General features: G+C 42.1%; 1 protein-coding gene across 1 annotated transcript; it reads left to right on the top strand.

The window, feature by feature from the left end:
- Positions 1 to 1,400: 1,400 nt before the first annotated feature.
- LOC128319179 (uncharacterized) lies at positions 1,401 to 4,631 on the top strand. Its single transcript, XM_053237957.1, has 4 exons — positions 1,401 to 2,623; positions 2,768 to 3,110; positions 3,587 to 3,640; positions 4,570 to 4,631. Exons 1-4 carry the CDS (start codon positions 1,883 to 1,885, stop codon positions 4,629 to 4,631), a joined length of 1,200 nt encoding a protein of 399 aa, XP_053093932.1. The 5' UTR covers positions 1,401 to 1,882.
- Positions 4,632 to 11,722: the final 7,091 nt, after the last annotated feature.

Raw genomic sequence — 11,722 nt, 5'->3', positions numbered from 1 at the left:
AACCCTAACCCTAACCTCAACCTCAACCTTCTACCCTGACCCTAACCCTAACCTCAACCTTCTACCCTGACCCTAACCCTAACCCTAACCCTAACCTCAACCTTCTACCCTGACCCTAACCCTAACCCTAACCCTAACCTCAACCTTCTACCCTGACCCTAACCCTAACCCTAACCTCAACCTTCTACCCTGATCCTAACCCTAACCCTTACCCTAACCTCAGCCTCCTACCATGAACCCTAACCCTAACCTCAACCTCAACCTCCTACCAGGAACCCGAACCCTAACCCTAACCCCATAACCCTACTTAACCCTAACTCCTAACCCTAATCTCTCCCTCCTACCCTGAACCCTAATCCTAACCCGAACCATGACCTTCACTTCAAGCCCAATTCTAACCCTTTTCCCTTCCCCCTCCCTACCCCAACCTCAATCTCCCATCTTGAACCCCAATTCTAACACTTAACCCCAACTGCTAACCCCCTACCCTAACCCCAAGCCTTATTCCTACCCTAACCCTAATCTTCCCCCTTCTCTATCTTGACCCTCTTTTGTTTCCCTGCTCTTCTACTGGAGTGGGTACCCTGGCTCCAAGGATATAATCTTAACTCCCAAATCTGCCCCATGAGATGAATACATTTACAGGTAAATGTGAGCTGTATGTGGACATGGGAGTGTGCAGACATTGAATGGAGCTTTCACCCGGGATCCTGTGCTTTGATCACTCAGCCGGATATGGGGTGTGGATCTGACTTGGGAAAAACTGCACGCCCTATCCGGTCCCTTAGGTTCCTTGTTTTATTTAAATAATGTTGTCTTTTTCCCCCCCCTTCATTTTTACTTTCTTTATGGGGACTCCTGGTCCCTTTCCAGGTCACTGTTCTTTTTGAACTTAGTGGGTATTTTTATTTAGCTCTCTCATTTTAACTTTATTGATTTTATTTTCTTAATCATATTTTAAAAAAGCATCCTTTCTTTTTATTTTATTTATTTATATATTTTATGTTTTTTAAATTTATATTTTTTATTTTTTATTTACTCATTTACCATTTGGGGATTTTAAATTTGCACTGTTTAAGGATCACCCTTACCCAGGGATCCAATTTATATATAAAAAATTATTTTTTTTTTTTTTTTTTTTTTTTTGTATTTGTATAAGAAAACAGGTCTGGCCTCGTTCTTTTTAACTCTAGAATAGAACAAAGTGAGCCTGTGCACTAAAGAGCATACACTCAACATATGAGGACTTGATCTTTCCCTAACCTAACCCTAACCCTAACCCTAACCCTAACCCTAACCCTAACCCTAACCTAACCCTAACCCTAACCCTAACCCTAACCCTAACCCCTAACCCCTAACCCTAACCCTAACCCTAACCCTAACCCTATGTCCTCTGAAGAAGCAGGATTCCCTGCGAAACGTTAGGACGTCGAACTCAAAAAGCACCGTGAACTGCACATCAAAAAGATACTGTTTGACGGGGAAAACATTGCCAATTTTTGTGTCCTGTTTTACACAAAAAAATTTTTTAATGGAGAAAAATCCTTTTTAAACCGTTTTGTGAGTACTCACATTTTTAAACCCTTCCTTTTTTTTGGGTTTTTATTCCCCCCTCCCTTTTTTTCGGTTTTATTCCCCCTTCTTTTTGGAGTACAACACCCAAGCCAGAGGGGCCTACAAAACTTCCTGTTTGGTGAACTCCTAGGCCGCTTAGGCCTTCTGGTAAGGAACTGAGTTGTTAATCAGCTACAGGATCCTTGTCCCAAGGATTCTTATCAGCATACTCATGGGGTAAGACCAATGAAGACTTTTCTCCTTTTGTTTTTATCTTTCCTTTCTTTTAACCTTTTTTTTCCTCGAAAGGAGTTTTTTTACAGGCACAATGATTCCCTTAACAAACAGATTCACAGTGTTGGAGACTTTGGAAACAGATGGGGTGGAACAAACACTACACACAGACCAGCATCTACACAACTCAAAACCCAGGGAATTTTTAGATAGACATTTGAGGAAGTTGTATTTTAAATTCTTACAGGCCACACACCATGAAGACATTGTGACAACAGCTCTACATACACAAATTTTTCCAAAGGGCATGTCTAAACAAACACACAAACTTACACAGTTTATCAAACCGGCATGCCCCAAGCAACAAACTCTACATAGAATTACGGAAAACACACAAAATTGGATGAAGGCAAATATGCAGATCCTCAAAGACCATTACGTTCAAGTGAAAGCAGAACTACTGAATCGAATCCACAAAATGGAGGAAACAGAATGGCAGATAGCAGTTAAATGGGCCAAAGGTAGATTCAAACACAAATTGAGGGAAGACATAATAGAAAAGGCCAAAACACAAATGGAACAGAATCTAGTGGAAACAGAAAATGGAGGAACTGCATGTTTGCCTATCCAAGTATCAAACAGCTCCTCTAATCCTTCTTCCACTGCCGCCTCTTCTTTTTCTTCTTCGTTGTCTTCTTCAATCTCTTCCTCTTCTTCCTCCAAACAGAGTCCGAGTAAAGACGACACAAACCTTGTGGCAAGTTCTCCACAGATGCATTTATCGAAAAGCAATGGAACACCTCGGCCTTTAAACAACAACTCCGATAAGACCAAGGTAGTTAGTGTATTAATACATGAAGTTCCTTTGAATACACTTAAGCAGCAAGAACAGAGAGCTAACACTCCATCCACAATTCACAGAACAGCAATCCTAAATAATGTTAGTGTTCTAATAGAACCTACTATTGCTGATTCACAGGGGGAGCCGACCCAGGGGGATAGGAAGCAGGAGAGGAAGGAGGTGATGAATGGGTCTACAGAAAGGAAGACCACGTCCTTGAGAAAAGCCCGATCTGAATCCTCCCTTTCCCTTTCCCCTTCCTCTTTCTCGTTGACTCCCCTGCATGTGGAACATCCGGACAGGGTGGAGCCCCAAATAAAAACCTGTGAAGTGAGGAACCATTGGGTTCCTACTAGACATCCTAACACCACTAGAAAGATTGCAGATTGGACACTGGAAGTAAAGAAACCAGTTTTGTTTATAGGGGACTCCAACCTGTCCAGAATTCCCTATTTTAGTGACGAAAATGTTCAGGTGGATAGTTACCCTGGAGCCAGCTTTTTACATATAGCCAAGGTGTTACAAAAATTAACCCCTAACCCAAATACTCAAAAAGTCGTCCTATCATTAGGAATCAATAATAGAGAACAAACATTCGAAAGTACAACAAAAAAACAGTTGCAAGAGCTGTGGAGAATTGCTGCAGTGGTTTTTCCCAATGCCACGATCTACACCCCATTATTAAACTACTCAGATATCCTACCTAGACGACAACAAGAAACTCTAACAAAACTGAACACTCATATACTGGCACATGGTAATCCATTGCAGGAACTTCACCCACTTAGGTTCAAGGTGAACCCGAGGGACCCTATCCACTGGACCACGGAAACGGCTTCGCAAATGTTTACATACTGGTTGGATCAGTTAAACTTTTAGGAATGGTGAAGTGCAATAAAACAGACAACAAAAAGCACACCAACATCATTAACCTATCCAAAACGTTTTGTCTCACAGGTCCGCAGGAGGATTTACTCAGCAAGGGTCTCACCTTCATCCCGACGCCATGCGGTACGGACTTGGGGGAGCTGGGGAGGGATGTCCACGCTTACAATAGACAACTTAAAATTTTAGACCACTTCCAATACACAAAATGTAAAGAACACTTACAGTTTACAGAAAAATCCAGATGGGAACCGAGCACCGAACAGACCAGTTTACCTATAAAGCAGTTGATTAAAAAGAACAGGATGATTATCAATTCTCTTTCAGATTTTTCCAACAATCAAGCAGATAATTTAACCGCCACAGAACGCAGAGCACTCAAAGAATTACAAACCAACAGAGATATAATAATTAAACCGGCAGATAAAGGCTCAGCGATCGTCATAATGGACAAACAACAATACTTACTAGAAGCAAATAGACAATTAAACAATACCAATCATTACACTTTACTTCCACACTCATTACAACAGGAAACACAATCATTGGTAACATCCATTTTACAGGACTTAAAACAGAAAGGCTTCATTAACACTAAACAGTTTAATTACCTTATTGGTCCAAACCCACCAAGGCAGCGGAAATTTTATCTATTGCCCAAAATTCATAAAGACCCACAGGCGTGGACAGTCCCTTCCGAGGTTCCACAGGGACGCCCGATTGTGTCGGATTGTGGGAGTGAGACCTACAATGTGGCACAATACATTGATTATTTCCTCAATCCTGTCTCACAACTTCATCCCAGTTACTTAAAAGATACATATGACTTTATAAACAAAATCAAGAACATGACAATTCCAGACTCGGCCTTCCTATTCACTGTGGATGTGGAAAGCCTTTACACAAATATCAGTACAGAGGCAGGATTGCAGGCAATAACGAAATGTTTTAACAGGTATCCAGATTCAAGCCGGCCAGATGCAGAACTTCTTCAGCTGTTGGAAATAAATTTAACCCGCAATGACTTTGAATTTAATTCTCAATTATATTTACAGGTTCAAGGAACCGCTATGGGGAAGAAATTTGCTCCAGCCTACGCGAATATTTATATGTCTGAGTGGGAAGAAACATTGTTTCCAAAGTGTCCCCACTTACCCGCAGTGTATTATCGATATCTGGATGACATCTTTGGGGTCTGGCACCATGACAGGGAACATTTTGACACCTTTTTGAATTTGGCCAATTCCCATCATAAACACATTAAAGTCAAAGCAACTCTTAATTCGGATAACATTAACTTTTTAGACACCACAGTTTTTGCCATCCCGACGGAGAATAATTCCAAAACACTACATACTAAAGTGTTTTTCAAACCCACTGATTCCCACTCTCTACTATTTAAAACAAGTTATCATCCTAGACATACTTTCAAGGGGGTAATCAAATCACAAATCATTCGATTTCATAGAATTTGCTCATTTGATCAACATTTCCATGAAGCAACACAAACTCTATTCAAAGCCCTTAGACCCCGAGGGTATTCTAAGAGATTCTTGAGAGCCATTAAAAGAGACACGTTGCAGGATCTCAGAAATAACCCAACACGATTGGTGCCGGAACCCAAGGATGTCATCCCCATAGTCACGACTTTTTCAGAAACATCCAAAATCCTCAACAATAAGCTTAAACAACAATTCCAAAAAACACAAGAACTATACGCACCACTTCGGTCATTCAAACCAATATCAGCTTATAGAAGAAATAAAAATCTACGGGATCTCCTGGTCAGGGCCAGTTTGAAATCAGACCGACGAGTGATTCCTCCTATATTAGCAACACATTTTCAACAGCTCAGGTCAGTGGAGATGGGAAACAAGGGACACCTAGTGCCACAAAGAACAAACCTCAAGACCACGAATATCATTTACATGATCACTTGCACACACTGCCATAAGAGATATATTGGAGAAACTGAATACAGTCTGGAACAAAGGCTGAAACAACACATTTACTCCATTCAACACAGACCACGCAACACACACTTAATATGCCATTTTGCAAGGGTTGGGATACAGAAGCTCAGGATCTCGGGTTTGGAGGCCAATAGGGCATGGAACAGGGAACAGAGAAGAAGAAGAGAAGCATATTGGATAAGTAAACTGCACACAGACCATCCTCATGGCTTCAATACTAGGAGAACATCTTAGACTTGGAGACTTGGAACCAGAGATACCCATATAGAGAGAGGAAATAGGGCTAACCCATTCTTCTTTTTACAGTATTCTCTTCTTTCCCCCGTTGTTTTTCTTTTGTCCTCTGCTCTTTTTCTTTACCTTGTTCTTCTTTTTTTTCTTCTTTTCTTCTTCTTTTCCTTCTTCTTCTTCTCCTTTCTTTTCTTTGTTCTTTTTTATACCCATTCTGTCACATTCATTGTGAGTAAAAATAGCACTTGATACTGGAGCAATCCGTTGTATAATGGACGTCTCGGTGGAGCGTTTGGTTTTGTTTTGATTTGGTTTGATGTTTAAACACAACTTGGTGGATTTGTGCACGCACAAATACACACTTTGTAAATATGGTTTAAAGTATTTATATAGCACTTGTTTTGATTATTAGCACTTTTCACTTGACTCAATTGTTAGCACTTTTACTAGCACTTACAGCACTTTTTTTAGGTTTCAGCACTTCTTCCACTGGGACGGTCAATGCCATGGTTTGATCCAGTAAAATAAATTGAATAACTTTTTATAAAACCACAATATTGTGATGCTTTACTTTATTTCCAGACAATTTCTGAGCTTTTACCTCAACCCCAACCATCATTCCGCACCTGGGTTGGACCGGAACCTCAATTCCAAAACCTTATTTCGAATCCTAACCTCAACCCCCTAACCCTAACCCCCTAACCCTAACCCTAACCCTAACCCCAACCCTAACCCCAACCCTAACCCTAACCTCAACCTTCTACCCTGACCCTAACCCTAACCCTAACCTCAACCTTCTACCCTGACCCTAACCCTAACCTCAACCTTCTACCCTGACCCTAACCCTAACCCTAACCCTAACCCTAACCTCAACCTTCTACCCTGACCCTAACCCTAACCCTAACCTCAACCTTCTACCCTGACCCTAACCCTAACCCTAACCTCAACCTTCTACCCTGATCCTAACCCTAACCCTGACCCTAACCCCTAACCCTAACCTAACCCCTAACTCCCAACCCTCCTACTCTAACCCTAATCCGCTTACCCTAACCCTAACCCCTAACCCCTAACCCTAACCTCAACCTTCTACCCTAACCCTAACCCCTAACCCTTACCTCAACCTCCTACCCTGACCCTAACCCTAACCCTGACCCTTACCCTAACCTCAGCCTCCTACCATGAACCCTAACCCTAACCTCAACCTCCTACCAGGAACCCGAACCCTAACCCCAACCCCATAACCCTACTTAACCCTAACTCCTAACCCTAATCTCTCCCTCCTACCCTGAACCCTAATCCTAACCCGAACCATGACCTTCACTTCAAGCCCAATTCTAACCCTTTTCCCTTCCCCCTCCCTACCCCAACCTCAATCTCCCATCTTGAACCCCAATTCTAACACTTAACCCTAACTGCTAACCCCCTACCCTAACCCCAAGCCTTATTCCTACCCTAACCCTAATCTTCCCCCTTCTCTATCTTGACCCTCTTTTGTTTCCCTGCTCTTCTACTGGAGTGGGTACCCTGGCTCCAAGGATATAAACTTAACTCCCAAATCTGCCCCATGAGATGAATACATTTACAGGTAAATGTGAGCTGTATGTGGACATGGGAGTGTGCAGACATTGAATGGAGCTTTCACCCGGGATCCTGTGCTTTGATCACTCAGCTGGATATGGGGTGTGGATCTGACTTGGGAAAAACTGCACGCCCTATCCGGTCCCTTAGGTTCCTTGTTTTATTTAAATAATGTTGTCTTTTTCCCCCCCCTCCATTTTTACTTTCTTTATGGGGACTCCTGGTCCCTTTCCAGGTCACTGTTCCTTTTGAACTTAGTGGGTATTTTTATTTAGCTCTCTCATTTTAACTTTATTGATTTTATTTTCTTAATCATATTTTAAAAAAAGCATCCTTTCTTATTTTATTTATTTATATATTTTATGTTTTTTAAATTTATATTTTTTATTTTTTATTTACTCATTTACCATTTGGGGATTTTAAATTTGCACTGTTTAAGGATCACCCTTACCCAGGGATCCAATTTATATATAAAAAATTTTTTTTTGTATTTGTATAAGAAAATGGGTCTGGCCTCGTTCTTTTTAACTCTAGAATAGAACAAAGTGAGCCTGTGCACTAAAGAGCATACACTCAACATATGAGGACTTGATCTTTCCCTAACCTAACCCTAACCTTTACCTCAACCCCAACCATCATTCCGCACCTGGGTTGGACCAGAACCTCAACTCCAAAACCTTATTTCGAATCCTAACCTCAACCCCCTAACCCTAACCCCCTAACCCTAACCCCCTAACCCTAACCCTAACCCTAACCCTAACCTCAACCTTCTACCCTGACCCTAACCCTAACCTCAACCTTCTACCCTGACCCTAACCCTAACCCTAACCCTAACCTCAACCTTCTACCCTGACCCTAACCCTAACCCTAACCCTAACCTCAACCTTCTACCCTGACCCTAACCCTAACCCTAACCTCAACCTTCTACCCTGATCCTAACCCTAACCCTGACCCTAACCCCTAACCCTAACCTAACCCCTAACTCCCAACCCTCCTACTCTAACCCTAATCCGCTTACCCTAACCCTAACCCCTAACCCCTAACCCTAACCTCAACCTTCTACCCTAACCCTAACCCCTAACCCTAACCTCAACCTCCTACCCTGACCCTAACCCTAACCCTGACCCTTACCCTAACCTCAGCCTCCTACCCGGAACCCTAACCCTAACCTCAACCTCAACCTCCTACCAGGAACCCGAACCCTAACCCCAACCCCATAACCCTACTTAACCCTAACTCCTAACCCTAATCTCTCCCTCCTACCCTGAACCCTAATCCTAACCCGAACCATGACCTTCACTTCAAGCCCAATTCTAACCCTTTTCCCTTCCCCCTCCCTACCCCAACCTCAATCTCCCATCTTGAACCCCAATTCTAACACCTAACCCTAACTGCTAACCCCCTACCCTAACCCCAAGCCTTATTCCTACCCTAACCCTAATCTTCCCCCTTCTCTATCTTGACCCTCTTTTGTTTCCCTGCTCTTCTACTGGAGTGGGTACCCTGGCTCCAAGGATATAAACTTAACTCCCAAATCTGCCCCATGAGATGAATACATTTACAGGTAAATGTGAGCTGTATGTGGACATGGGAGTGTGCAGACATTGAATGGAGCTTTCACCCGGGATCCTGTGCTTTGATCACTCAGCCGGATATGGGGTGTGGATCTGACTTGGGAAAAACTGCACGCCCTATCCGGTCCCTTAGGTTCCTTGTTTTATTTAAATAATGTTGTCTTTTTCCCCCCCCTCCATTTTTACTTTCTTTATGGGGACTCCTGGTCCCTTTCCAGGTCACTGTTCCTTTTGAACTTAGTGGGTATTTTTATTTAGCTCTCTCATTTTAACTTTATTGATTTTATTTTCTTAATCATATTTTAAAAAAGCATCCTTTCTTTTTATTTTATTTATTTATTTATATATTTTATGTTTTTTAAATTTATATTTTTTATTTTTTATTTACTCATTTACCATTTGGGGATTTTAAATTTGCACTGTTTAAGGATCACCCTTACCCAGGGATCCAATTTATATATAAAAATTTTTTTTTTGTATTTGTATAAGAAAACGGGTCTGGCCTCGTTCTTTTTAACTCTAGAATAGAACAAAGTGAGCCTGTGCACTAAAGAGCATACACTCAACATATGAGGACTTGATCTTTCCCTAACCTAACCCTAACCTTTACCTCAACCCCAACCATCATTCCGCACCTGGGTTGGACCGGAACCTCAACTCCAAAACCTTATTTCGAATCCTAACCTCAACCCCCTAACCCCAACCCCAACCCCAACCCTAATCCTAACCCTAACCCTAACCCTAACCCTAACCTCAACCTTCTACCCTGATCCTAACCCCTACCCTGACCCTAACCCTAACCCTAACCTCAACCTCAACCTCCTACCCTGACCCTAACCCTAACCTCAGCCTCCTACCATGAACCCTAACCCTAACCTCAACCTCAACCTCCTACCCGGAACCCGAACCCTAACCCTTAACCCTATCTAACCCTAACCCGAACCCCACCCTCCTACCCTGACCCTAATCCTAACCCGAACCCCAACGTCCTACCCTGAACCCCAACCCTAACCCCAACCCCATAACCCTATTTAACCCTAATCCTAACTCGAACCATGACCTTCACTTCAAGCCCAATTCTAACCCTTTTCTCTTCCCCCTCCCTACCCCAACCTCAATCTCCCATCTTGAACCCCAATTCTAACACCTAACCCTAACTGCTAACCCCCTACCCTAACCCCAAGCCTTATTCCTACCCTAACCCTAATCTTCCCCCTTCTCTATCTTGACCCTCTTTTGTTTCCCTGCTCTTCTACTGGAGTGGGTACCCTGGCTCCAAGGATATAAACTTAACTCCCAAATCTGCCCCATGAGATGGATACATCTACAGGTAAATGTGAGCTGTATGTGGACATGGGAGTGTGCAGACATTGAATGGAGCTTTCACCCGGGATCCTGTGCTTTGATCACTCAGCCGGATATGGGGTGTGGATCTGACTTGGGAAAAACTGCACGCCCTATCCGGTCCCTTAGGTTCCTTGTTTTATTTAAATAATGTTGTCTTTTCCCCCCCCTCCATTTTTACTTTCTTTATGGGGACTCCTGGTCCCTTTCCAGGTCACTGTTCCTTTTGAACTTAGTGGGTATTTTTATTTAGCTCTCTCATTTTAACTTTATTGATTTTATTTTCTTAATCATATTTTAAAAAAGCATCCTTTCTTTTTATTTTATTTATTTATATATTTTATGTTTTTTAAATTTATATTTTTTATTTTTTATTTACTCATTTACCATTTGGGGATTTTAAATTTGCACTGTTTTAAGGATCACCCTTACCCAGGGATCCAATTTATATATAAAAAATTTTTTTTGTATTTGTATAAGAAAACGGGTCTGGCCTCGTTCTTTTTAACTCTAGAATAGAACAAAGTGAGCCTGTGCACTAAAGAGCATACACTCAACATATGAGGACTTGATCTTTCCCTAACCCTAACCCTAACCCTAACCCTAACCCCTAACCCTAACCCTAACCCTAACCCCTAACCCTGACCCTGACCCTGACCCTGACCCTGACCCCTAACCCTAACCCTAACCCTAACCCCATAACCCTACTTAACCCTAACTCCTAACCCTAATCTCTCCCTCCTTTGGGTTAGGGTTAGGGTTAGGGTTAGGGCTAACCCTAACCCTAACCCTAACCCTAACCCTAACCCTAACCCCTAGGGCATGGTTCAGTTAAGTGACCATTAACATTCACTTGTACATTAGAGCTTGCCTACAAATATTCTATCACATCAATAAAATTTTCAGGAAACTTATATATTCTTAAACTTCCCACATATACTTTCTAGAAATACAATCAAAAGCTTTGTCACATCAGCGCTGGATTCGGTGCCGGACTCCAATTCCCAGAACACCTTGTGGCCTACAAACATGGCTGCCACAGACTCTGTTTCCCAGCACCCACCAGCAGTCTCACGTTCACAGTCACCTGATTACTGATTGCACACACCTGGACTCAATCACCACACACTACATAAGCACTCATAAACCGCTCACTCACTGTAAAGTAATGCGCAGTGTATATTTGTCTGACTTACCAAGTCTTTGTTCATTATTCTGGTTTTGACTTTGTTCCTAGTTTTCACAAGTCTGGTTTTGTCTAGTTAATGTTGTTTGATGATTGCCTGAACCAGTGCCTGTTTTCGACTTCCCTCTTGCCTAACAATTTAGATTATCTGCTGAACTTTAATGTAGGAGCCATTTTTTTAGTTTTGGGTTCATGTAATCCTTTCATGCCACTAGAGGGCGCATAATGTATTTAAGTAGTTCAAGTTTACACTGAAGTGAGGCAAAGAAAGGTCAAACAGACTTTTTTGATTGTGACGTGAGTTGATTGTTTGGTAAGATGC

This window comes from Pangasianodon hypophthalmus, chromosome 11 (genome assembly GCF_027358585.1).
Source record: "Pangasianodon hypophthalmus isolate fPanHyp1 chromosome 11, fPanHyp1.pri, whole genome shotgun sequence".
Taxonomy (NCBI): Eukaryota; Metazoa; Chordata; class Actinopteri; order Siluriformes; family Pangasiidae; genus Pangasianodon; species Pangasianodon hypophthalmus.
The sequence above is the reverse complement of the archived record's forward strand: the minus strand, read 5'-3'. Positions and strand labels throughout refer to the sequence as shown.